We start from the raw sequence: 25,606 nt of genomic DNA on the forward strand, positions 1-25,606 counted from the left end.
GTTGTTGTCTATGACTTCAGAGACCTTATCGATAAAACTAGTTTCTGTGGACTGCATAAATATGTCAAAAAATATTATTTAGCGTTTTTGTTGTCTTTGTGCGACGTAATTTTATTGTGATTATTTGAGTTTTTTGATTTTGTGACTAATGCGATAAGTTAATACTTATTTATTAATACAAGTATCAAAATGGTTGATCCGATTTTTGACTATCAGTTTAGATTAATTTTAATCGGTGACAGTACAGTGGGTAAAAGTTCTCTATTAAAATATTTCACTGATGGTAAATTCGCTGAGGTGGGTGTATTATATCATCAAATTGTAAACAGGATATTACTATTGTTTTGTTATTGTTTTTACTAATTTCGTTGTATGTAGTTGTCAGATCCGACTGTTGGCGTTGACTTTTTTGCACGGCTGCTAGAAGTAAAAGATGGAACGAGAATAAAGCTACAACTTTGGGATACAGCGGGTCAAGAGAGATTTAGATCCATAACAAAATCGTATTATAGAAATTCAGTCGGAGCTCTGCTAGTTTACGATGTGTGTAACCGATCCAGCTTCGAGCACATTCCTTTGTGGATGATGGAAGCGAAGCGACACATCGAACCACACAGACCCGTGTTCGCTCTTGTCGGCTGTAAAGTAGACCTGGTGGGCTCTGGCAATAAAAATGGCGCAAGAAGAGAAGTTTCTTGTGAAGAAGCGAGGGCATTCGCTGAGCAGAATGGTAAGTCATGTTTTTCACTGCCAAAATCCACTGTCAATGTTCAGTAACTTAAATGGTACTGTTTCGAATGAATTTAGTGAATCATTAATTGCAATATTATCAATGGTTCAGAGTCCACTCTGGGATATAATATTTGAGTAAAAACCATATTGAGTTGAATATAAGTCACCAGGCGCGCCGCAATAGTGTGATAACAACTTGCTTTGTGTGATTCAACTCTATAAAGCATCATTGCATTTGACTCACATGCTTACATGCATGTCAAAATATTGAAAATCTAATATGAAATCATAAATGATGCTTCGTCATGTTCGAATTCTGTGTCCGTTATTAATGGAAGAAATGATTACAATAATAAGAAAAAATAATTATATATGGGAAAAATTAACTGTTTGCTGTGGGACTTGAACATACTGCGGATGGGAACCTTTGGATGTTGCGTTCGCCGCTTTACTGAATGAGCTAAGGAGTCAGTTACTTAAGAAATTAATCATACCCTATCTCAGGGGTTCCCAATCTTTTTCAGCCCGCGGCGCACTTACAAGCTTAGTATTTTGTCACGGCGCCCTACATTAGTAAGCTATTTGGAATAGATATAGTGACTACATATGTATAGGGTCTTTCAATAAAGACTTTCAAACTTTCACAGTTAATAGCGGCCATATTGTTGATGATACATCTCTGACGCAAGCTTTGTTTTATTAAAATTTAAAGATAGAAAGCACTTAATAAAAGACCCTTTTTATATTAAAGTCGAAAGAAATAGGTACCTATAATAATAGTAGTTGGGTAGATAGGCACAAGAATTAAAACATCCACAATATGAAATTGAGTTTTATTATATTTATAAGTCAGAATTGAAACAGAGAACAACAAAAAATAAAATATTTGTGGTTTCGGATAATGATAGAGGATCGACTCACGCCCCTCTTTATTTTCTACGGCGCACCAGGGTGTCGCAGCACACCCTTTGGGGACCCCTGCCCTAATTAATTCAATCATTTTGCGACATCTATTGTATTTTTGACCAAACTGCGCCAACCAAATTTTTTTATTGGATACCAAACCCAACCAACCGTCTTTATTCAAAGGACCTTATTAAATGCTAACTTACCTCTATTTGAAATATTTTGAGATAATTTTATGAATAATGTTGCTACTTTGAAATCATTTTGGCAATGCTCAGTTTTTACTGTTTTAATTGTTCAAGTTTACGTTACTCATATCACATGCAATTAGTAATTGGTATTAGAACACTCTTAAAATTCAAGTAATTTAATAAAATTCTTCAATAAATTTGGAATGTGATTGATATCATTTATGACACAATTGCCAAACAAACTAGTGAGGTCCAATTTCCTCTACGTTTACCACAAGTGTTCAAATAATATTTACTTTACATTTAGTCGAAGTTTACAGTTTAGATTTTATTGACTTTAATTTTTTCTTTGGTATTAGGTGTTGTACAATAGTGTACGCCTAAATTATCTAATCGATAATTTGTATTAAAATATAAACGAATAGCATTTATTTTGAATTCATATTTTACTTGGAAAATAGCACTATTTCTTCAAATCTATTGTGAAAATCGCGTAGAGTCTATAGTACAAATATGGCCTTGATATAAAGACTCCTGACTACATTCTGTTTGCTTGCCTCTCATCGACAGATATAACCTCTACATCAATATTCCATTTTCAATTGACTATTTTCTCATAAATTATGGACCTCTCTCTCCATCCATTATATATCACATAGAAAAATTTCTGAGATATAGTAAATTGTATTGGCACAAATCAACTTTTATAGGATGTATTGCAAGAAATAAATCTTTTACGGTACTCACAAATGTGGTGTTTATTATCTTATTGTGACGTATACCCTTTTCTAGGATTGCATCATGTAGAAACATCAGCTAAAACGGGTCAGAATGTGGAAGAAGCATTCTCTGTAGTTACCGAAGAGGTATACAACAGAATACAGACAGGAGAGTATAAGGTAGAGGACGGATGGGATGGAATCAAAACAGGATTTAATCGGCCCAACGGATTGGATTTCAACCTCGTGGAAGCGGAACCGGCCAGAAGCCACTGCTGTTAGAAGGAACCGTCCGGGTCCAATTGATTACTGTTTTATTCAACGCATTGCTGTGTTAATAATCTCTTATTCAAAAAGACAAAACCTGTTTCTACCTAACTTTTGTTTATCTATTTTTGGGATAATAATTATCAAGAGCCATTACAATCTTCATCTTTCAAAATTCAATTGTTAAAACACATTATAATACATATGTAAAAAAAGTATAAAAACAAATCAGAGTTTTATATTTAGAAAAAAACTCGTCAATTTTGTTATTTATTTTCATATATACATTTTTTTACATGTAAAATGGCATCTCTGACTTTTCAAATAAATGAAATACATTATACATTGTAGATATATGAATCCATAATATTACTAAATAGTAATTAAAAAAATAATGTTTGTTTGTAAATACCGATAATTAGTTCATCATATTGGATTCAATCATTATTATTTTACATTGGAATAGATGTGTTGCCAGGAGTTAAAATAATTTATAAGTAAATTGTCCACAATTTCCAATGGAGTGCCACACACTTATCGGTGGAATTTTTCCTTAAACATTTTGAAGAAGTAATATAGCTAAAATCTCAACGAGTAGCTAGCTAGTGAACTAAAAAAGGAAAAATAAAACTACCAACAATTTATTTTTAATGTTGGCAGCAAATTTGTTGGGGTAGTTTTTATTTTTTACTGCATTATATACAATAATGTAATATACTAATACATATTATACACATTTGTAGGTTATGTAAGTCAAATAGAGAAGGTACATAATATGTTATTGGTTTTACATAATTTATTGAAATGCACACGTATAATACATAGTCAAGGAGTTGAGAATATTGTGGTTTTGAATTACATGGAAAAATCACATTAACTTTATATATGTACCATAATTTTAATTATACTTGACATGTGAAAATGCACTTTTATTTTTACTGAGACTGCTACTGCGGTGCTTTACTTTGTCCATTACAGTGAAATGTGTTCATTGAATTATATAAAATGTAAAGGTGTTATATTGGTGCAACTAGAGTGCGTTTTAATTAATTAAAATAATCATCAGTTGATATTTGGCATATTCATCTTAAATTTAATGAGTATAATTATTGAGATAATTATATGCCATGTGAAATATTAAATCTGGTTTTGTTAATTTGCCACTGATAATACGAACATAGTTATGTATTATAAAGACCATATCTCAAATATTGATTTGTCCTTATAGACCTAGGGGTTCGTATTTTTAACAGGAGCGGTGCCGCCCCGTAATGGTTGCTGAAGAGATCTTTTAGGGGATACTAGAGGTAAAAACATTCTGGCAATTTCTTGCCCCTCTTTGACGAAATTTGGCAAGGATGTGCTAGACCAAAAAAGGTTGGAGAATTATGTCATTGACCCAGGTTTATGACTACTATAATTTTTTCTACAGAGCAGATCACTAATGAACTGCACCTCCAGTTACAAAAAGTCGAAGATGATTTCCAAATAAAGAATTGCAATGAAAATAAATAAATTTGACTAACAGATTTTTTTTGGTGTAAATTCAATCATTTTCATGTAATTATTGAATTTTTCGTAGTTCTGTTAAAATTTTTGTATGAAATGTGCGGAAATAATACCAAACAATGTGTTTATGGATTTTTCAAAATCCAATATCTTTATTTATATATAAAAAATAACACTAGCGATTATTTTTATCATGAATTAATAAATAAATACAAGATAATTTTATTTGTCGCAAAATACATTTTCATTGCACAAACTTTATTTCTAAAATCAAGAGTGTAGTAAATATGATCGATCTTTCTTTTGATTAATTATATACCCGAGTTGGAATAAATATTTATTCTCATTTAAATAGTTTAGTTATAGATTGTTGTATGATAATATTTCTAATAATAGTTATATGAAGATATATAATAACCAAACCAAATGTTACCCTACTTACAAAATCATAATTATTAATCCAGAAACATTTTTCAAAGCAAGAAAATCAAGTATGGGTGAAACAATGTAGAATTTAATATTGTATTAGGATTTTCTGACTTATTTGTTTCTAAAAAAGTTATGTATCCTGAATGAAATTAATAAGAAGCTCTATTTTCCATATTCTTTACCCGAATAAAATACCGAGTTGCACCCTTCTATCTTGACAACCACTTTTTGTGAATATCTAATTACTCTCAATCTTGAAAAAAGGTCTACTGTTAAGCTCATTAAATATTGATACCCTCGGTAATCAGAATGTATGAACAACAATTTCCAGTAATAATGTATCATGATAAGGAAACAATTTGTTGCCCCAAATATGAATTTGTCTAATTAGTGTAAGATAATATTATAATGTAAAATATTGTTTTATATTTGTTTTCTTTGTATGTTATTGATAATTATATTAATTTAAATATAGACTTCATTTTATTATCAGCAATGATGTGTTCCCCTCATGTTTCACTAAAGTAAGATAAACTAGGGTAAGCGCGACTAGTTGTATATTATAAGTACATAAACAAATATACACACACATTTATATATTAATAATATATGTAAAAAATTAAACAAATAATTCCCGGTCGCATGTGGCTAAGCCAGTCCAGGAAACTTTGGAAGCACTAGGCTGGGAAGTCTTATTCCACTTCGCGTATTCACCAGACATAACCCCTTCAGATTACCACTTGTTTCCTCCAATGCAACATGGACTGTCGGAACAGCACTTTGGTTGCTACGAAGAAGTTAAAAATTGGATAGTCCAATGGATTGCCTTAAAGGCCAGGATTTCTTCCAGCACGGAATCTGTGCATTGTCAGAAAGATGGACAAAAGTGGTAGCAATGGCAATTATTTCGATGAATGTATCTTTCTCTTTGATATTGAAATAAATGGTTAAATTTAGAGAAAAAACAGCAGTTTCATATGCATACACCTAAGGGTGGTGACTGACCGGAGCCATTTTGTCGTAATGTAACACGTTACGATGCGAGCATTCAGGCAGTCAGTACAGCGAGCCGAGCGCTCCATCCATAGTTTCGGATGCTCTCCGTGAGTGATGTTACGACGAAATGCTCCGGTCAGTCACCACCCTAATATAAAAATATACACACAAATATCAATAATCATCAAGCCATTAATTTTCTTCTATACTTACCTTAATAAATAAATTCCGCACCAATCTTCACACTTATGCCATATTGCAAAAATATATTTTTATTATGAAAACACAGTAGAAGGAAATAAAAGGGTACAAAGAATGGGATGAAAACAAAAGTCTATCTACAAGATGTATTCAAACAATGTTTATTATTAACACAGGATAATACAACTGCAGTGTGGATATAGAATTACATGGAGCAGTTCCAATACAAAATAGGGGCACACCAAAAGTGCAGCTTCCATAATATAACTAATGAAACTGATCACATTTTTATTATATTCTAATAAGAAATAAAGCTTAATTTATTCCTGTACTTGATCGTTGATATACCTTTTATAGAACTGTGATCTTAACACGCGCCTGGCAATAATATTGTTATTAAACATTATTGCGTTGTAATATAATTCAAGTAAAATAATTCATCAATTGATTTACCAAATAAATTTTATATAAAACTATCTCACCCTTTTTATCAGTACCAAGTGTTTCAATTTGTTTTATAATTATTTGCAAAAATACATGAGGCATTATATAAAACATGAAAAAGCTGGATTATTTGGACCCCGCTAAAAGTTTAACAGTAATAGTATCGTATTATTAGAAGATAATTCATCAGTGTTTGCAAAACAAATTATATAATGCTAATAATTTTATGATGTAGAATAAAGAATTTACATAAAAACGAGCCCGCTAAAACATTTACAAAAAGAATACGCTTAATTATATTAAAGGATACGACGCTAACTAATGGTGAAATAGAAAATATACATTCCAGACTAATCCTAACACTGATGAAAAATCATTTGTTGCGAAATAAAATACTGTATATTACATATTTATATGATAATTTGGAATCCTTACTCACACATATACATATTAGATTAATAATATGGAAATAAAGCAAATTGGATTTATAAGTGATCAAGGAAATTTTCAATTGCACCGGTTTATGGGTGGTCGCTAATATAAAAATACAAGAGCTGGTCCTAATCTAATAATATAAAATGTGTGAAACCTCTGCAAATGGAAAATCCGCATGATTGACAAATTATTATTGACTTAAAATATAATATTAAAATTCCATCTTTTTAAAACATTCTATAAAGACCCGCCCTTCTCTGAATTTTCAATATCCAGAATAAAAGTATGACCAAAAGTATGAGGGATTTGGCAACTTTGAAAGACAGTTAGTTTCAAACAAAAATCTATAACGGAATTTTTCAAAAGTATTATTATCTTTTTTAAATTAAAAAACAAAAAAAAACAATACACAAAACATATTACAATCATGTAAAGCTGTATGGTAATTATTTTTTTTTTTCTTTATTTGGACCAAGATGATCCACAATTATTCCAGAAATGGGAGGTTCCATTGCACAATGTAAGTTTGAATTGAATTCTGATGAGGTTTGTGTTCACACACATAATATATACATTTTATAATACATACAATGTGAATTGGTGAATAAAACTGCCGTTTTGCGGTGTTATTCATGTCGTTTGCAGTTCTCTCCTCAAGGATTTAGCGATAAAATTTAATAAAATTTACATTTTAAGCTGTACTGAGTTTTATGTTTTTATTTAAATAGAAATTAGGTACTTTTAATGCCTAATGGCACAGTTATGTTAAATGAAAAAATATCTATTGTAGAAAATACTAATTGTACATACATTCTTTATTAATTATACACTTATGTAAGTTACATTTGTGTGACATATTTTATACAGTTACATTTAGCCAATGCGTATGGGTTTTTTAACATTTTTTTTGACGGTGAAAATATTCACCAGAAGCACCAAAAGTAGCATTTAAATGGAGATTGCATTTTTATAACAAAATTTTAAAAGTAACTTGTGAAAATATTAAATGTGAACATAACTTAGTATAAAAGTTTTATTAAATGCAATAACTTTATAAAAAGAAGCTGTACAATACAAGCAAAAATAATATGTACACTGTCATACTAACACAAAATACTGCTTTGAACTCTAACAATGTCAGTCCAATAACTCGTTAAGTCATTAAGAATAATATATCATGTAATAAACTGATCAACAACAGGAGAGAGGTACATATAACTATTCCCAAACTTGGAATTGTTCAGGATTGCTAATTCGCGTGTCTTGGAAATATTGTTAGTATGAGAAATACAAATATATTTATTCCTTCCTGTTCAATTTTTATTTTACCCTACCAGACCGCATTTAGTTTTTGCCAATATGACCAGAAAAAATGAGTTCTTTGTAACCTAGAAAAAACACTCGGCTTTTGAGACAGTTAATGATGATATGATAATGCAATATGTTGACTTTCCAACTCTTATCGGAAACGAGAGTGCACAAAATGGGAATTAGCAAACTGAACTTATCCTAAGAAGAAGGAGCAGCAGTGACACTGTCTCGCACAGAAGGGAGTGTCTTGTTATTTGGACCACTACTGGGTTTGTTTAAAATTTTACAGATGATATGGTGAACGAGAGATATGATTATTAAATTGTATTAAAAACATAACAAGTGTGAGTGCAAGCACCGCCATTTGCTGTCGGCAAGGTACCCATCAGCTTAGGGAGCAGACAGGTGCATTCCAAGTGAGAACAGTGCACAGAAACAATTTGATTAAACTAAGGTCTAGTATACATAAACAGATACTTTCGTTAACATTAAATAGCTATATATGTATGTTGAAAAGTATTAAAAATTGTTGAAGCAACAATACGAGAGATTAACATGAAGCTGTTATAGCATGACAATAATGCTAGCGCAGGAATGTTGCTTTTCACATGAACTATTTGTATAGAACGGGTGCGATATTGCACATTACAAAATTAATTTACTTAAAAAACATACAAACTGGAGAGAAATAAACTCTTTTGGCAGGCACTGATTGGATTATAGAATAATATTGTTTATACTCTTTGTAGTTCTCACTAATTTTATACGATTCCATTTAAAGCTAATCATTTAAATAATATCTTTGAAGTCGTAATAACGTAAGTAGAGACCGACACATTTCAGAAGAAGGAAGGCCGGATGGCCGTGGCAGCAGTGTCCAGAAGGAAGAAATTGCCATGGATGGAATGGAATGTAATATCGTAAATTAAACGACATGTATTTCCCACCGCTACTCGAGAAATAGCGTGTTAATTTGCCGGTTATTCAAACAATTTTTTCTTTTGTATTGTGAAATAAAAAAACTTGAAAATATCACTTTTTTTTCCTTCAATGATAAAACCTGTGATAAAACAAATATTAAAAGAATTTTTGAAAAATTGGAGAATTTTTTAGGTAAATAAGTGAAATTCCACAATTGGTCACTTATTAATTTATTACAGGAGCCAACTGTTTGTTGAGGTAGCGGGATCATTTAATTTCATTATGATTTTGCATTGATTTGTTTTATTTTGAATATATGATGAAATATTTTTTTTAATATATGATGAAACATTGTTTTGAATTACAAATTATCGTAAATTTTGTATGTAAACAATGTGTTGGAAGGACCAAAATTTAATATTTTTTTAACCGTGTTTTTTTTTAATTAAGAAGTTTTACTGTACCTATTATTACAAATTACAAATATCAAACGAGAAGCACACTAAGCAAATTAAAGAATGCGATGGGTCGAGGAGAGGAATTTTGGTTCCAGGTAACTGCCATACTTTATCCGAAATGCGTCGGTCTATAGTTATATATATGTATATATATTTTTTAATAATTCAAAAAAGCGTTAAGCTCAATAAAATTCAATCACTTTTCCAATATTTATACATCATCCTGTTTCCGGATGTTCAATGTTCATTTGACTTAATACTGTGATTATGTAATGTTTAATATGCATCTGAAAGAACACATGCCATGTTCGATGTTCATTTAACTTTATACTGTAATAATGTAATGATTAAGTGCATTTAAAAGAACACATGTAGCGTTTAATATTTATTTGACTTAATACTGTGATTATGTTATGTTTACCATGCATTTGGAAGAACACATGTTATGTTTAATGTTTATTTGAATTAATACTGTGATTATGTTATGTTTAAAATGCATCTGGGAGAACACACATTGTGTTCAATGTTTATTTGACTTGATACTGTGATTATGTAATGTTTACTATGCATTTGGAAGAACACATGTTATTTTTTAATGTTTATTTTTGAATCAATACTGTAATTATGTAATGTTTAAAATGCATCTGGGAGAACACACACATCGTGTTCAATGCTTATTTGACAGAATACTGTACTAATGTAATGTTTGACATGCTTCTGGAAGAACACACTAAATGAAAAAAAAATCTTACAATTCTGAACAACTGGCAACACGTGTGCTTATTATGAATAAAAAAATTGAAAATGAATCATCTTAAAATGCCCGTAATAGAACCATATAGACACTATTGTACGATTAAAATGATCCATTCTGTCAAATAAATATTAAAAAATATCAAGTAAAAATGTTTGTATCGGATTAATAAATTATTGTGACTTTAGTTCTAGAAAGAATTTGCGACCATATAACGTCGAATAGCGAGTCCACGCAAGTTTCGGTACACCCGGACTCTGGCCTCGGGGATGACAAAGTATATTTTCTCACTAATACTTTATTCATAATACATCAATTATTATCTATAGATTTGTAATAAAAAACTTGCAATGGAAACATGGTGTCATAACGCTTTTTATAATTAAGTTGACAAAATTATTCAAATGGGTGTTTGTTTATAAACAAAGTATTAAATTGGTTTCTATATACCTTAAATAATTGCGCGGTCATGAGCCATATGAATTAGGAGCTATTAAATAATCATCTCTGACTATCTACCGGGGGAGCGGATCCTTCAGGGGCGGCGCTCGCTGCGGCGGATGGCTCGTCGGCTATACTGACTCCGGCTAGTGACTGCGCCAGAGAGTCCAAGTCCGGTTTTACTTCTGTAGGAATGCGCTCGTCCTCCGCAGCACTTAGCGGAGCTTCTGACTCTGAAATGCGAGGCAATATGTAGTAGCGTGTAATATATTCACCGTAATAGGAGACCTGTTTGTCATCCCATAAGTCCACCTCCATAGTGTAGTGGTTAGTGTACCCAGATATTGGTATTGTTAGATTAAGTCTTTTCTTAATGAATGTTTTACTTAGTAAATACCACTATTTCTTAAAATCTACTGTGACACGTGTTTCGATGCATTCCGCATCATTTTCAAACACCGTATGAATGATGCGGAATGCATCGAAACACGTGTCACAGTGGATTAGGTTAGGTTAAGTTAGGAAGAAATAGTGGTATTTACTAAGTAAAACATTAATTAAAAATGGATAGATTTTACCACAAAGTGACTGCCGAATCAATAAATGAAAAGATTAAGTCTTATTAAGAATTATTATTAGTATTCCACAAAAGTTTGTTAGCAAGCGGAGGTTCCACCGCAAATGTAATAAAACATACCTTTACCAGTTTCAGCTTGGTTGTCGGATTCTTGGTTAGCAACCATTATTTGAGCACCGGGTTGCTGACGAACAATATCCGCAAAGCTTGGCATCCCGCCGGCCACGCTGATTATCGTGTCCTTGGAAGTTTCAGACTGAATCTGTTGGATCCTTGCCGCATTCGCATCCTTGATATCTCCCGTTCCGCCATCGTCACTGCCCTCGGAATCTTCTAATTCTACTTTGAGGATGACGGTTTTACTTTCTTCCCCGCTCGCCGCAGTATCGGGTTCGGTCTTATCGCTATCGGGGATGTTTTCTTGATCGAATGCTGCGAAGGCTTTGCATGTGAATGTATTAGGTACATTGGATATCCCCGCAGTTTCCTGGAGGTTCCCGAAATCGGCCCATCCGCTCTGCTCATTCGATAAGTTTCCAATATCTCCCCAAGCTGGTTAAATAACAAAATAAACACGTTAAAATCACTAATAGAATAATAAAACTGATATGGTACAATTTCAAGGTACAATTCCAATAATGAAATATAAACTTTTACTTGTGAAAAGAAATAATAAAAGAATAATACATGAGATAATTTGTAAAAAAAAACTAAATCGAATCAACCAGTGAGATTATTTTGGAATTACATTCTTAGACAATAATATTATTAAAAAATTCTTACGAGATGAGTTGGTATCAGCTATACTTGGAATTGGAGCTGATATAGGGTTTTCAACATTATCTTCCATCCAGTCAGAGCTAAAAAAATATACTTTATTTGAATATTTAACTAAATAAACATCTTGCAGAAGTGAATTGTATAGTTAATCGTAAAAAGCCATGTAAAAATAATAGCTTTCTTAAAATTGAACAAAAAATAGAGAACTATTTCATACCAGTCGTTAGTTCTGAGCCACTTATTGAACGCATGCATGGTGTCATATTCAGTGTAATTACTGAGAAAATCAAAGTATGCATTTTTCTCTATATCGCTCATTGAATCAATGGTGTTTTCATTTCCATTACCGTCCCCGAGGAGGACGTTGCCGGTGATGCTGAAAAACCAACACATTTCAATATTATAAAGTCTTGCATTCTAAATTCCTAACCAATGTATGTTTCTCAGTTTACAGTAATAGCTTGTTTACTCCAACAACGATAATTACAATTTTACTATAAATTTATATATTCAGGGTGCGGCTAACAGACAGTGCAGTTTTGAAGGGCTATAACAAAAACGGCACAACTTAGAGAAATGTTATTATTTTATTTGTTACATCATGTCATTTTACGCATCCAGTCGTGAAGATGACATCAGAAAGACGATGGCCCCCAGCAGCGATACATTGATGAAGGCAATTTCTGAAGTTTTTGGCTGCATTTTGCCACATGGCAAAAACTATTTGGCGAATGACACCATGTTGGTGTCATGTGCAAATCTATAGAGATGCCGGAGACACTGTCCAATATTATATGGCGATATCCTCAAAATTTCATGAGAAAAAAGGGGCAAGATTGAGAATTCACGACAGCTAACAATGAGATTAGCAAAACATGAGGATTTATGTTCTTCCGAAAACTGGAAAAAACTGCGGGCAACAAGCGAAATGATCTGAACCAGTGTTGATAATTTATTTCAATTAGGCATTTTATTAACTGCTAACAAAAATATTAAATTACTTTTTATACATCGGAGCATATCAATTTATGTATGGAAAAACTATATTAGATTTTCTAAATCAATATATTAGAAAAAAAGTCTCTGTAATTTGAATTACTGAGCGTTTACTGTATATTAATGGATTGTAAATTTGAATAAGGGAGGTGTCAATTTAAAGTATATTTTCGCATAACAACTTTAAAGACGATGAAATTAAAAGGTATACCTTAATTTAAATTAAAAGGTATAAATTTATAAATTTAAAGACTAAAAATGTTAAATGAAATAAATACTTTTTGATGTTAGCGCTAGTCCAGTGATCAGCAGACCCATTTCCTCCCATTGAACTAGATGTATTTTCACACATGGAGGTGAACAATTGTTCGGGACTGTCTGGTAAATCGTTCATCACATCACTGAAAAAGATAAATAATTCAGTAAGTTTCAACGATAAAAAAGTTATTGCCATATTTAAAAAAAAAATCTATTTAATACTAGCTATGTCCACACATTACTGTGGTACAGTCTGGTTAGATGAAAAAAATGAAAAGCACAAATTTCTAATATGTCTAATGTAACAATGTTTGTGGGTATACACTATTTTAGCAGCTATCAAGAAATACGCTGTCCACTGAGAACACTGTTTGGGTGTGTTGCATTAAAGATAAATCCAAATTGTGTATCGTTAACAGTTTTATGAGGTATATTTCCACAGTATTGTAGATATTTATTCTGGAAATTATTTTATAATGTAATTTTCCAATATCCACAGATTATACATTATCAATAGTAAGGAGCCATGGCATAGCTTTGGGCAGGTCTGGGTGTTTGTAACGTATTTTTCATCTTTGTTCCCTATCCTTACAGTCCTACCTGTAGATAAGTCTTTAAAGTAAAGGCTTTGCGGGCTGCTCATAAAAAAATAAAAAGAATAAATTGAAAATGCGGTTATCTGGACAAGTTCGGAGGAAGTCTGCTAGGTCTTGCATATTGCAAGTGTAATCAATGCCAAAATTTGGTAAAACTCGTGTTACCAAAACAAAATTAATTTAGACCGTTGGCCGTGTAACTTTCTAGCTTCTAGTAAGCCGAAGACATAATTTCATGTTGCAAAATAAAATGGACTAAACAACAAACAAAAAATACCGCAAGCCAATGGCAATATTGAATGTTCATGGTAGAATTTGAACGGTTGAGTTGGTCATTTATTTGTCGATATTAAAATTGATGTTTTTCATATCCATAAAAAAATTACCACAATTTTGTTATTTCTTTCCTTCTGACGAATGAATAAGATTAACAAATCGAATATAACTTACTTCATGGTGTCATCCGCTCCATTGAAATTTACATCGTGATGCTGGTACTCCGAGGCATAACATTCCTATAAGAAATTTAAGAAAATAGATATTAAATGATCTTTAAAAGCATTTTTTGAATTCTGCGTTATAAAAATTTCACACTAAAAATTTAGTATACCCTGGAGTGATCTTGTTAACTATGAAGTGTAGATGACATAAATTTTACTCATACATATTTGGTATAATTTTTTTTATTTATTGTATTATTCTTCTTGACTATACTCAGTGACATCTGATTCTAAAATTCCAAAGTCAGTAGAAACAAAAGTTTAAGTTATCTACGCTACATAGATAAAGCATCAACTTTGTGATGGAATCCCAGTCCAGGATAATTCAGGGTGTTTTTTGAGAAGCCAGAATGTGTGACAAAACATAAGCACCTGATGTAGTTATCGGTTAGTTGCAAAATATCCTTACACTGCGAATACTGAATAATTGAATGTTTTAATTTAAACATTTATAATAGTTTCTATTACATCAATATTTTGTCAACAAAAAAGGGTTTTACTGATGAAGGGGGAGCATTTATCTGGTTTTGCTTGTAGATATAATAAAACATACCGAAAACGGTATGTTATAGTGGGCCATTGTATTTTATGTACTCTAATAAGTCCTTGTGACAAGTGATAACATTAAAATATTTTTTATTTATATTAGATTCACAATACATAAACGTTCATTAGTATAGTAAAATAATAAAGCCATTCAAGCGTATTTATTATAAAGATACATCAAGCAGACGGAGGGTGAGTTTATAAGCATTGTATTGTAATCATCAAGATGACACTGGACGGATATGATGTGGTGCCCTAACGGGTGCAAATAAGGGTTTTTTGATTATCTTTTTGTTTTTTTTAGATGGGAGTTGCATTTATTATTTACCTTGCTTATTATCTACAAGGATTATAGATCAATTATTGGATTTTTGTTTCACCTAGCTAAGAACATGTTTTATTTTAATCTGTGTTGGGAATAGGAAGGATAAACTAGTGTGGGCCAATCAGGAACTTCTCAGAATTTGCTCATTGCTGAGAGAAAACCACATGAAACTCCACAGGAGAAGCAGGACTGTCGACTGTCGTCAACAGGCCTCCGTTCCACTAGAAGAGGATTTGGCATTTTGTGCCCTAGCTTGGTTGCAAATAAGGGTTAGGGATCCGAACCAGCGACAGCATTCACAAGAGCTGGTTGAAATTCTAGTTCATGGAGTTGGGTATCTGACTTGATACAGAAACCAGAGCTTTAAATATAAAACCGCTGTTTGTTTAACACCATAAATGATAAACTATGGTTAAAATAAAGTCTGAGAGCAGAAACCTTATCAGAGGTGATATAAGAAGCACACTTGATTTCTACCTGTTGGGAAGGCGGAATTCCCTGCAAACTATTGTCAACTGGATGATGGCCACCCTGAGAACATAACACAATATGTGAGAATGTCCCTAGCGACTTACTTTAATAATAATTTAACTCGCTACCACTCCTGTTAATGTTTAAACTAAAAAAGGAATGAATTTTAACAGAAATTGGTACAGTAAAAGCACATTATTTGACCAACTTTAATTTAAATTTGGACACAATTCCAAAAATATTTGTATATCTGATGCCTCCAACGATTATTCATAAATTTCTTTAAATAATTTTGTTTAAAGAAAACAAAGAAAAAGATATTTTGCCGAAAAGGGCAAAAAAATAAACAATAAAATCAGAAAGAAAAAAATTTATAAGACATTTTTGCTAAATTAATTAATGTCTTTCAGATTTTTGATTTTTGTTTACATATATTTATTTATAACGCAATTTTTTTTCATAGGCATAGCCTGTGAATGGGTATGCAATATAAAATATGGTGTATAATTAACTGCAAAAATTTTGAAAACAATTTTTTTTTAAATTCATGCACTGGACTAATGTCAATGTTGTCCTCCTGAAAACCTTATGGCAGTTTTTTTTTAGGAATTATGTTGGAAACATTGCTAATCATTGCTAATCTGCTATCTGCTATCAGTTTATCAATGGAAAATAAGTAATAAAATAATAATAATTAGCCAATTGGAAATATTCTCTCGATTTTGGTTAATTTGAGATGAATAACCCAGCTTTTGTTGTACTTTTCTACCGCTAAAATGAAATATTGAATATTAATGTAGCTGTTTTGAAACAGGTATTAAAAACATCCTTTAATGTATTGTATATAATTTTCATGATGTATTAAATGTATGTAAAAACATCCTTTAATGTATTGTATATAATTTTCATGATGTATTAAATGTATGTAAAAACATCCTTTAATGTATTGTATATAATTTTCATAATGTATTAAATGAAAGTATGTAATTAAAAATTATATTTATAATTGACCAAAATGTTGCCAACACTGTTTTGCCTGCCAAGTGTCATTATCAACGTCATTATCAAAATAATGTTCACAGTCGATAATATTTACATAAAATATTTGATTTAAAAGTGGTTTTTTGCAAAATGGTTTCTTATTAAGAAATATGAATGCGTATTAACTTACCAAGCAGGTGGAGTAAAGTTTGTTGATCTCATTTAATCTTTCTCGCAGCTTTTCCCACAAATCCAAATCGGGGATAGATTCAGAATCGGGCGGAAGTAGTGGCTCCAGAGCACACTGGATATGGTTGGATATTTGTATCAGGTGTCCCATATAACCTGGACGTGCTTTGTCCCTAAGACACATACAAATGATTTAATTATATGAAAATGGGATACTAACATCACAAGTGAAATGGAAAAGTGCAGCCTAAAATACAAAAAAAAAAAACGATTTCAAATCATGTAAAAGGACAGTAAAAGCTTGTTGATACGAAATTTAAAAAAACTTAATTTAAAATGTCATTTTTCATATACAAACCAACACCCTCTTCAATACAAATTGTGGAAAATAAGACTAACCTAGCAAAATATTTTTACAGGTTATTTGGACATAGATTTTTTTTTAATTTCATCTAAATATGTTTTATTTATTTAAAAAGAATAACCCTTATATAAGGTTATTCTTTTAAATGTAGAAATATTTAAAGGCTAGTCTGCAGGTAGGATAGTAAGTATAGGGAAGGTAAATGTGAAAAATATATCACAAACACCCAGACCAATTGAAAATAAATCTTTCTTGAATTTATTTTGTACTTGGCGGGTATCGACCCCGCGACGCCAGGTTCGCAGCCCAGCGTCTACTCAACTACGCCACGGCGTCAGCTTGTTGTTTTCAGCAATTTCAGAAAGCCTTGTAAGGCTACAAACGTTTTCTTTTTTCAATGAAATATGATTGATTTCGCCTAGTATTATTTATTTGATGCACCCTGGATTGGTACCTAAGCTACAGCACTTATTACCTTGCTTTAATGTAATAAACAATCTAGATAAGATTGCATGTGATGCAGTGCCCTATGCACCATTTGGTACGGTTAATAAGTATTGCATATTAAGATATTTTTGCTTACAATAAATAAATAAAACTTGAGAGTTATTTCACGGCTGCTAAAAATGATGAATTTACATTTCTTAGAAAGAAGTGTAAATTGATGCTGCAACATAGTTTGGTATTGTCATAAAGTGAATTATTAGAACGATCAAGCGAGTCTTAAATTCGTAAACAAATTTATAAGATTATTATTCAAACGATTTGCCCGTACTTTTTAATTCCCACATTTTTGATACCTCATTTGAGGGTTAAATGTTAAACACAATTATATCCATTTTGACTAAAAAAAACTTAATATTCAATAGTTTTGTTATAACTTTTTCCTACTCTTGTAAATTTATTTTCAAAATTTTTAATGAAAAATTGGCAGAAGGAAGGATCAGAATTTAAAAATATTACATCAGTATTCGATAATTATTGTTCAAATTAATCGTTAATAGTACTTAGAAAAAAGGAAATAGTAATTGAAAAAAATCAGATCAATTTAAAAGAAACTTACGGTGAGACATTTTCTTCCCAGGCATTGTAAATCCTTTCAATTAATTTACACTCCGTAAACAACTGAAAACCAACAAATATTAGATAGCTAATAAAAAACTAAATACTTTTTTTTATACAGCGAAACTGTGCACAGCTAAAAATATATTTTTTATAAACATGTGGCGGCGTGGTGGCGCTGTGTGACAGGGCGCTAATACGAGGCCTTTCTTGCCTCCTCACTAATAGATTTGGCGTTTAATTTTTAAAACTCCATTTTAATTTAAATATTCAATGTTAAAATCAACGACAGTGTTTTTTGAATCAACTAAATTGTATTTAATTGTTAAAAAATACAAAAAAATCATTTTGTGACAATTGTTTCACCTTGTTATGGCATTTTCAAATGAATGTCATTCGTTTGACAATAAAATACAATTTAGTACTCAGAAACATCACTGTTTGATTTTAACATTTAATATATAAAAAGGCACTTGATTATGGATGCGATTTATTAGTACTCGGTTTCACAATAACTTAACGATAAAAATCTAAAACTATATAGATATGTATTATAAAGAATATAGATAACTGAATCTAGTAACAATAATGCTGCGGTCTGGGCCGCTGGCTGTTGGCATCCTGGCGAGCGACAAATGGGGAAGAAGAAGAGTTGGTGGTTGTCTGCGTCTTTTATGGACTTACTCCCTGGCTAGTTAGGGTGGCCAACGTGACAAGTTTGTCAGTGCTGGCAACTTGGAAAGTCTGAAATATGATGGCTTACATGTTTCCTGTAGAGGTCCTTCTGTTCAGGCACATTGAGCGCCTTGTGTATGATGTCCTCGACGTGTGCGTGCAGGAAGTTGTTCCACTGGTAGTGGAAGAACATGTTCAGCAGCAGCGGGAACACTCCGTGCTCCACCACGGCCGCGCTAACGGCCGGGCTGTCTGTGCCCACCAGAGCCACCAGCAGACGCGCCACTGTCAGGCGCGCCACCCCTACGCCCTCCCTGCCCGCGCCCTGTAACCGCACAAATGTTACCAACTGATCAAATAAATAAAAATTGTGTGTTTTTTAAACCTTTCCCTTACAGTGCTAAAAATTTCCACATGCAACGGTGATATGTATTTTGTACACCATATGAAAATGTGATTTAAAAATGAGAAAAATGTGAATGTTCCTAAATGTTGCTTTTATTGACCATAGTTGAATTTGAAACGTAACAATTTTGTAATGTACACTGAGAAACGTTTGTCTTTGGTGATTCTATCCCCGATTTTTTTTACAAATGATTTATTTCCGTTGCTGAAAATGAATAATTTTATATATAATTGTAATACTATTATGTAATACGTAATTGTATTACGGAGGAATAAAAAAATTCTGAGCCCGTATCTATTATTTTGTACCTATATTCTCATTATTACAGTCAAATTGTATGAAATGATCTATGTGTAAGCAATATAGCATAGCATAACACCAGGCCTGCAGATTGATTGGTATCAAGGTAAGGCATGTACATCATAAAAAAGTTTGGTACATTTTTTAAATAATTTTTTCTTACATTGGAAGATGCTGGAGGGTCGGTCAAAATTTTCACAAACTGAGGCAACCAAGGTGTGATGATTTCTGCGATTCTGTGAATTTCTTCTTGTTTTACAATCGCTATGTTGGATTGTCTAAAAACAGAGAAACAGTAATTTGAAATGAAAAAATAATAATTAAAAATGCATTGAAAAAAGTATCGCCATTGAACTAAGATGAGAAAATTATCCGTAAGCTTTTAGGTAAAGAGATATCAGAGTTGTGTTCAATTGATAAGAATTATAATATGGTATTGATACTACATTTAAGTTTTGTACTGATATTTCTCGGAGGAACTGCATTAAAAACAACTATATAAATAAAAATAAATAAAAACAACAAAGTTGTTTTATTGTATGGTATTACATATTTGAATAAAATTATTAAAAAATGGCTTACCCAGTTTCTTCATTGAGTAAAGTTAATAAAACTTGGATTCCATTATAAATAGCATTTTTCCTATTGTTTTCAGGACAGGCAAACATTGACCGCAGCAACTCATTGATTATTTCTGCCGAGAGGCACTTGGCAAGAAGTGGATTTAAAAATTTGTGACCTCTGGAAAACGAGAATGTATTACAAACAAGAAATGATTTATGTCGAAAAATATAAAGCGAATTTGTACTTACAGGTCTGTATTCGGTTCCCTTCCCTTGGAAATAAAAGTGCAGATCAGTTGTGACGCATTGGAAGACCTACTCGTCAGTAATCTTTCATCAAGTTTCTCCGGATCCATGGTGAGGCAGGGAATAATTTCTATCATACTTTCTGCAGGTCCATTCACAAGTACGCCATCGGTAGATTCCATTACTTTAGGTTCTTCACTGGGTTTAACCTCTTTTGGTTGTTCACTGGGTTCACCCGCTTTTGGTTGTTCTGCGGATTCAACCGCTTTTGGTTTCTCACTGGGTTCAGCTACTTTAGGTTGTTCGCTGGGCTCAACCACTATTGGCTGTTCACTGGGTTCAACCGCTTTTGGTTGTTCACTGGGTTCAACCGCTTTTGGTTCCCCACTAGGTTCAACTGCTTGTGGTTCTTTGCTACATTCTACCGCTTCAGGTTGTTCATCAGATTCAACCGTTTTTGGATCACTAACAATTGTCAGTTTTTCAACGGATTCCACTGGTTTAGCACCTTCGTTTGATGCAAGAACATTAGGTTGTTCGGTGGCCACTTTTTCGCTTTTAACGTCTACAGTCTCTTCTGATTTAGCATTAGAGTTTTCTATATTCAGATTAAGAATAGCATTCTCAATGGCTTGAGAATCACCATCTTTACTTTTAATGTACTTTGCTTCATACATACCACAAATTAAGGCTATTAATTTTTCAATTAAATTTTGTGAGTCTAACCACTGAAATAAAAAAAAAATTATAAATTAAAACGAGTATGCTGTAATCTAAATGGTTTCTTTAGTCACATCTCAAGAATATTATGTCAGTTATATCGGAGTTTATTCTGTAGTACTCGTATTGATTTATGCACTTAAAAAAAAATTGCTTTTAAAGTTTTGTTAAATTACCCAAAATCTCAGGAAACTGCTCTTCAATGTTTAAAAAAATACCAATTTATTTATATGCTAGTTTTATCGATTTATAATTTGTAAATTAAAAAAAAAACATGGGGTTTAAATAATATGTGAGTGCCTAAAAAAATACTTACTGTAAGTATATTGTTTATCATATCATTAACGGGAACTTGTGAAATGTACTGGAGGGAATTCATTATCCCTGAAGTCCCAATATGTTCTAATATTTTTGGTAAAAAATCTGGGCAGCTCTTGAAGTACTCGATCACTTGCAGGCACATAAACTGGTATGTATACCAATCCTGCAAATGTAATTAAATAAAGACATTATTTTTATTTCTAGGACAATGCAATTCCAATCTTATCTATAATAAAATAATATCATCCTATGATAGTACTATTAACACACTTCGGACGGAAATGGTATTTCTATCCATTTCAGCTGGGAAGGGTATTTTTACATTTTGCGCCAGCCTCATTTTAAATGCAGAAAAAAAGGAATTATTCTATGTTTTTATCTGAATATTATATACCAATCTCATTGTTAAGGTCTTAACTATGGATCTTTGTCAGACGGGAGGAATATCTAATTTAACATACTCAACCTATAAAGGCCTGTATTAGACTCGTTTTGTGTTAATAACAGCCGATATAGTTAATATTTTCATTCATCATTTTCTTTCGCCTGCGAAAAAACTTTATTTTCGTAAGTTGGCAATGAATGACGTCACAGAAAATATGGAGTTATTTTAATGTTGGTGTCATTGCTAAATTATTGGCGGCTCTATTTGTTGATGTCTATGTTCCACCCTCCCACCCCTCTCCCTTCATATTTGTATAGCACAAATGGTAGTGTAGTGGTAAACAAACAATCCATACTACTACTATTACAGCTCTATAAACCATATGACGTCATAAAACGTTCGATGACGGAAATTTGATGACTTATGCGAATGCATGTTTTTCGTTTTATTCAAATATCTGATGTTTAAAATTTAATGTATCTCCCTTAGTTCCCTACAGATTTCAAGAGGAATGTTACCAATAGACTTGTAATTTTTTATATCAATTTATTAGCCAATAATCCAACATCCTATTATCAAATCCCATTGCCTGCGGTCCGCAGGCGTAAAAACTGCCCGTCTGAAATGTGTTAATTTTGTAGGGTAAATACGGCTGATAAAGTAATTTAAGGTTATGGTGACCTGGTGCGCTGTACTATGAGTAAATAGCACTTCCATAGTCTTGGCAAAAAAGCTAGCCAGCAGTGGATTGAGAGGTGGTTTCGAATCCAGGAATGAGTATAACTTTCCTAAGGTTTTGGGGTCTCCCGCTATGGTTTCACTAAGACCTGGAACCTAAAAATTCACAAAAGTAATTAGTCAAATAATTAATTAACATCATTTTGAAATTTGCAACAAGTAACAAGGCTTAAAATAAATGTATTTTAAAAGATCACAAATCTGTAAGTAAAATTGGAGACAGGACCTATTAAATGAAATAAATCCAGAACATATAATGTATAGTTATTATGGAATTTAGATTGCTTATTTCATTTACAGTATTAATACATTAAATTCAAACAAAACTTACTCTACTAGCAATAATTTCGCAGGCCATGGCAGAATTCCTGTATTGCAGTCTGAGGTCTGCATTACTCGGTGGTTCTTCCACAATTAACTGAATAAGTTCATAGATAGTGTTTGGTCGTACCAGGCTGTAAAGTAGACACTTTGTGAACATCATATATCGCTCACTCCTTTCAAGAACGTCATAAATCAAAAAACTTGATTTCTCAGGAGAACGTTTTTAAAGTTTAAAAATATAATACAATGTATTAAAAATAAATATCAAGCCACTTAATGAACTTTTTACTGTGCAACAGATCTTTTTAGGTAAAACCTGAAGGTTTTTTCTTCATTTGAAAAATATTTAGTATGTTTAAAAAAATATTAAACAATACCTTTTCTTCCAAATCCAAAAACAACACTTTCTGCCCTGTATCGGGTAAATATTAAGTTAAAAATATGCCTCTTTTACTGGGATATAGTAAATTTTTTGGGCGTTCCGAAAACATGCACAACTGAAAATTGTCGATTTTTGATTTATGACGTTCTTGAAAGGAGTGAGCGATATATGCAACATATCGTATCAACATGATAAGTGCAAGTTTTAAAAGCAGGTAGAGTTTGAAAAAAAAAACCCTTGTCCGCCTCCATAGTGTAGTGGTTAGCGCGCTAGGCTACCATGCTGGAGGTCCCGGGTTCGATTCCCAAAACGGTCAAAATAAATATTTGTGATTTTTCAGTTTAATATTTATTTAATATGACCCTGGACTGGTACCTGAAGCGGAAGGCTGATCACCTTTTCTTCGTGTATTTAACGATCAAGATAGCGCTGCTTCTATATGATGCAGTGCCCTATGCACCATTAGGGTGCGGATAAGGGTTAGAAGCATTTCAGTTGAAGCAATTAGGAAAATTTCTTCCTGGTTGCGCCTTCAACCAAAGGATGATTGTGCACATCTAGTATTTGCTTCCCCATGTTTGTCAAATTACATCTACTGTAAAATGAATCACAAGGAAATACAATACAACATTTTTAAATCTAGTAAAAACATATTGCTAAAAATTGTATCTGCCTATTTCCACATAGTATTCAAATAGCTTTAGGCTAAAAAACTATTTGCATGTAAAATTATGGGGTTATCTTCAAATCTTATCTTTGTTTGATATTATGACATTTAAACCACACTAACATACATAAATTATCTTATGTTTTACTTAATTTTTAAAAATAAATATCTTTGGAATCATCTTAAAACAGTAATAAAAATACAAATCTTTTCGTGAATGTTTTTCGCAGATTCTTTGTGGCACATTTTATAAACTTTATAAGATAAAGCAACTTTGTTTTAACCACTTTTTATTGGTACACTTTATCCAACCGGTTTCGACAAGAACCTTGTCATCATCAGGGTTTATGTACTAAATTCTAAAAAATTTAAATACCGGTGGAATAAAGTGGTTAATACAAAGTAAGTTGTTTTATTTTATAAAGTTTATAAAAATCTTTAGTTGTGTTATTCTTTAGATGGAATATGGTTTAAAATGGACTATACTACATATATTTTTGGATTAAAAATGACAGCTAAAAATACATATTAACCTTCTAAAAAATAAACATGGGGTGCATCTTGTTTTGTATTCCTTTAAAGATAAATTTGGAGACACAACATTGTTGTTTGGTTGGCAATTGAGCCCTGACATTTTGGTTGGCAATTGAACCCTGACATTTAAATTTAAAGTAAAGAAAAAACAAACTTACAACTCCACAAGCTGCTTGTTAAGTGTTTTACATTCCTGAAGGATATCGTCTTCTTCTAATAATTCTGTTAATGTAACATTCTGAAAAATAATATTATTCATAAGTAATGATGGTATGAAAACATAGTGCTGAGTAATGCGATTAAATTAATAGATTATTGTAAACCCACTGAGATTTCTGTGAATATTCAGGGCAAACAAATGTATCTAAAAGATATTTAAAAAGGTCGGCAAAAATTCTAAATTTAACAGACAAAGAAATATATATCGAGAAGGGTTGAGAGACATTTTAGTTACTAAGCAAATTATTATTATCTAAAAATACACGGGTTTGAATATAAAATGATAGGGCGTAATTTCATATACAAGCGAGATGATTTTTTTGTTGTTGTCAATATTTCATAACCATTTTGTGCAATAATATGAAAATGAACTTGCGTGTAAAACAAGGATTGCTCGCATATTGTTAAGGGTAACATACCCACTTATTACCATATTTGATATATAAATTATAAACAAAATTTAATTTATGTAATATTTATGTCACTCATTGCGTTATTTACAATAAATATCGACAAAATGTGTTGCGGAGTATTCAACAATCGGGAATGATGGTGTTTTCGAAATGACATTTCCGTTTTCAACCAACCTCATTTTCCAGCAGGGTGTTGATCGGGGACGAAGTCATCTGAATGTCTTGCCAAAACATTTTGCTGCAGTTCAATATACATCAGTTTAAAATATATTTTATTGTGAAAGTGGTAAAGTTACTTAAGAAAAAAAGTAAACTTAAGAAGCAGAACATGTCACTCATATCCACAGTAAAATC

The 25,606-nt window shown here is 31.9% G+C and overlaps 2 protein-coding genes across 8 annotated transcripts; one reads left to right on the plus strand and one right to left on the minus strand.

The window, feature by feature from the left end:
- On the plus strand, positions 1–3,955 carry Rab39 (RAS oncogene family member Rab39). Its single transcript, XM_088264405.1, has 3 exons — positions 1–297; positions 379–730; positions 2,622–3,955. The coding sequence occupies exons 1-3, from the start codon at positions 190–192 to the stop codon at positions 2,828–2,830; spliced, it is 669 nt and encodes a 222-aa protein (XP_088120531.1). The 5' UTR covers positions 1–189; the 3' UTR covers positions 2,831–3,955.
- Positions 3,956–9,358: 5,403 nt separating this feature from the next.
- fmt (phosphatase 6 regulatory subunit 1-like protein fmt) lies at positions 9,359–25,606 on the minus strand. 7 transcript variants are annotated; one of them, XM_088264400.1, is made up of 18 exons: positions 25,427–25,606; positions 24,779–24,858; positions 23,045–23,168; positions 22,657–22,809; positions 21,586–21,753; positions 20,553–21,277; positions 20,323–20,481; positions 19,904–20,018; positions 19,123–19,359; positions 18,361–18,422; positions 16,935–17,106; positions 15,770–15,823; positions 14,372–14,436; positions 13,346–13,468; positions 12,289–12,447; positions 12,075–12,151; positions 11,418–11,843; positions 9,389–10,947 (listed from the first exon to the last, which is right to left on the minus strand). In XM_088264400.1, the coding sequence occupies exons 1-18, from the start codon at positions 25,484–25,486 to the stop codon at positions 10,775–10,777; spliced, it is 3,132 nt and encodes a 1,043-aa protein (XP_088120526.1). In that variant the 5' UTR covers positions 25,487–25,606; the 3' UTR covers positions 9,389–10,774. The 7 variants fall into 7 exon arrangements, with proteins under 7 accessions (XP_088120529.1, XP_088120526.1, XP_088120525.1 ...); XM_088264399.1 differs by having other exon boundaries at positions 11,412–11,843; XM_088264398.1 differs by having other exon boundaries at positions 12,289–12,454; positions 13,344–13,468.

The sequence above is a fragment of the Brachycentrus maculatus genome, unplaced genomic scaffold, assembly GCF_059751285.1.
Source record: "Brachycentrus maculatus isolate JH-2025_06_01 unplaced genomic scaffold, ASM5975128v1 h1tg000226l, whole genome shotgun sequence".
NCBI classification, from domain to species: Eukaryota; Metazoa; Arthropoda; class Insecta; order Trichoptera; family Brachycentridae; genus Brachycentrus; species Brachycentrus maculatus.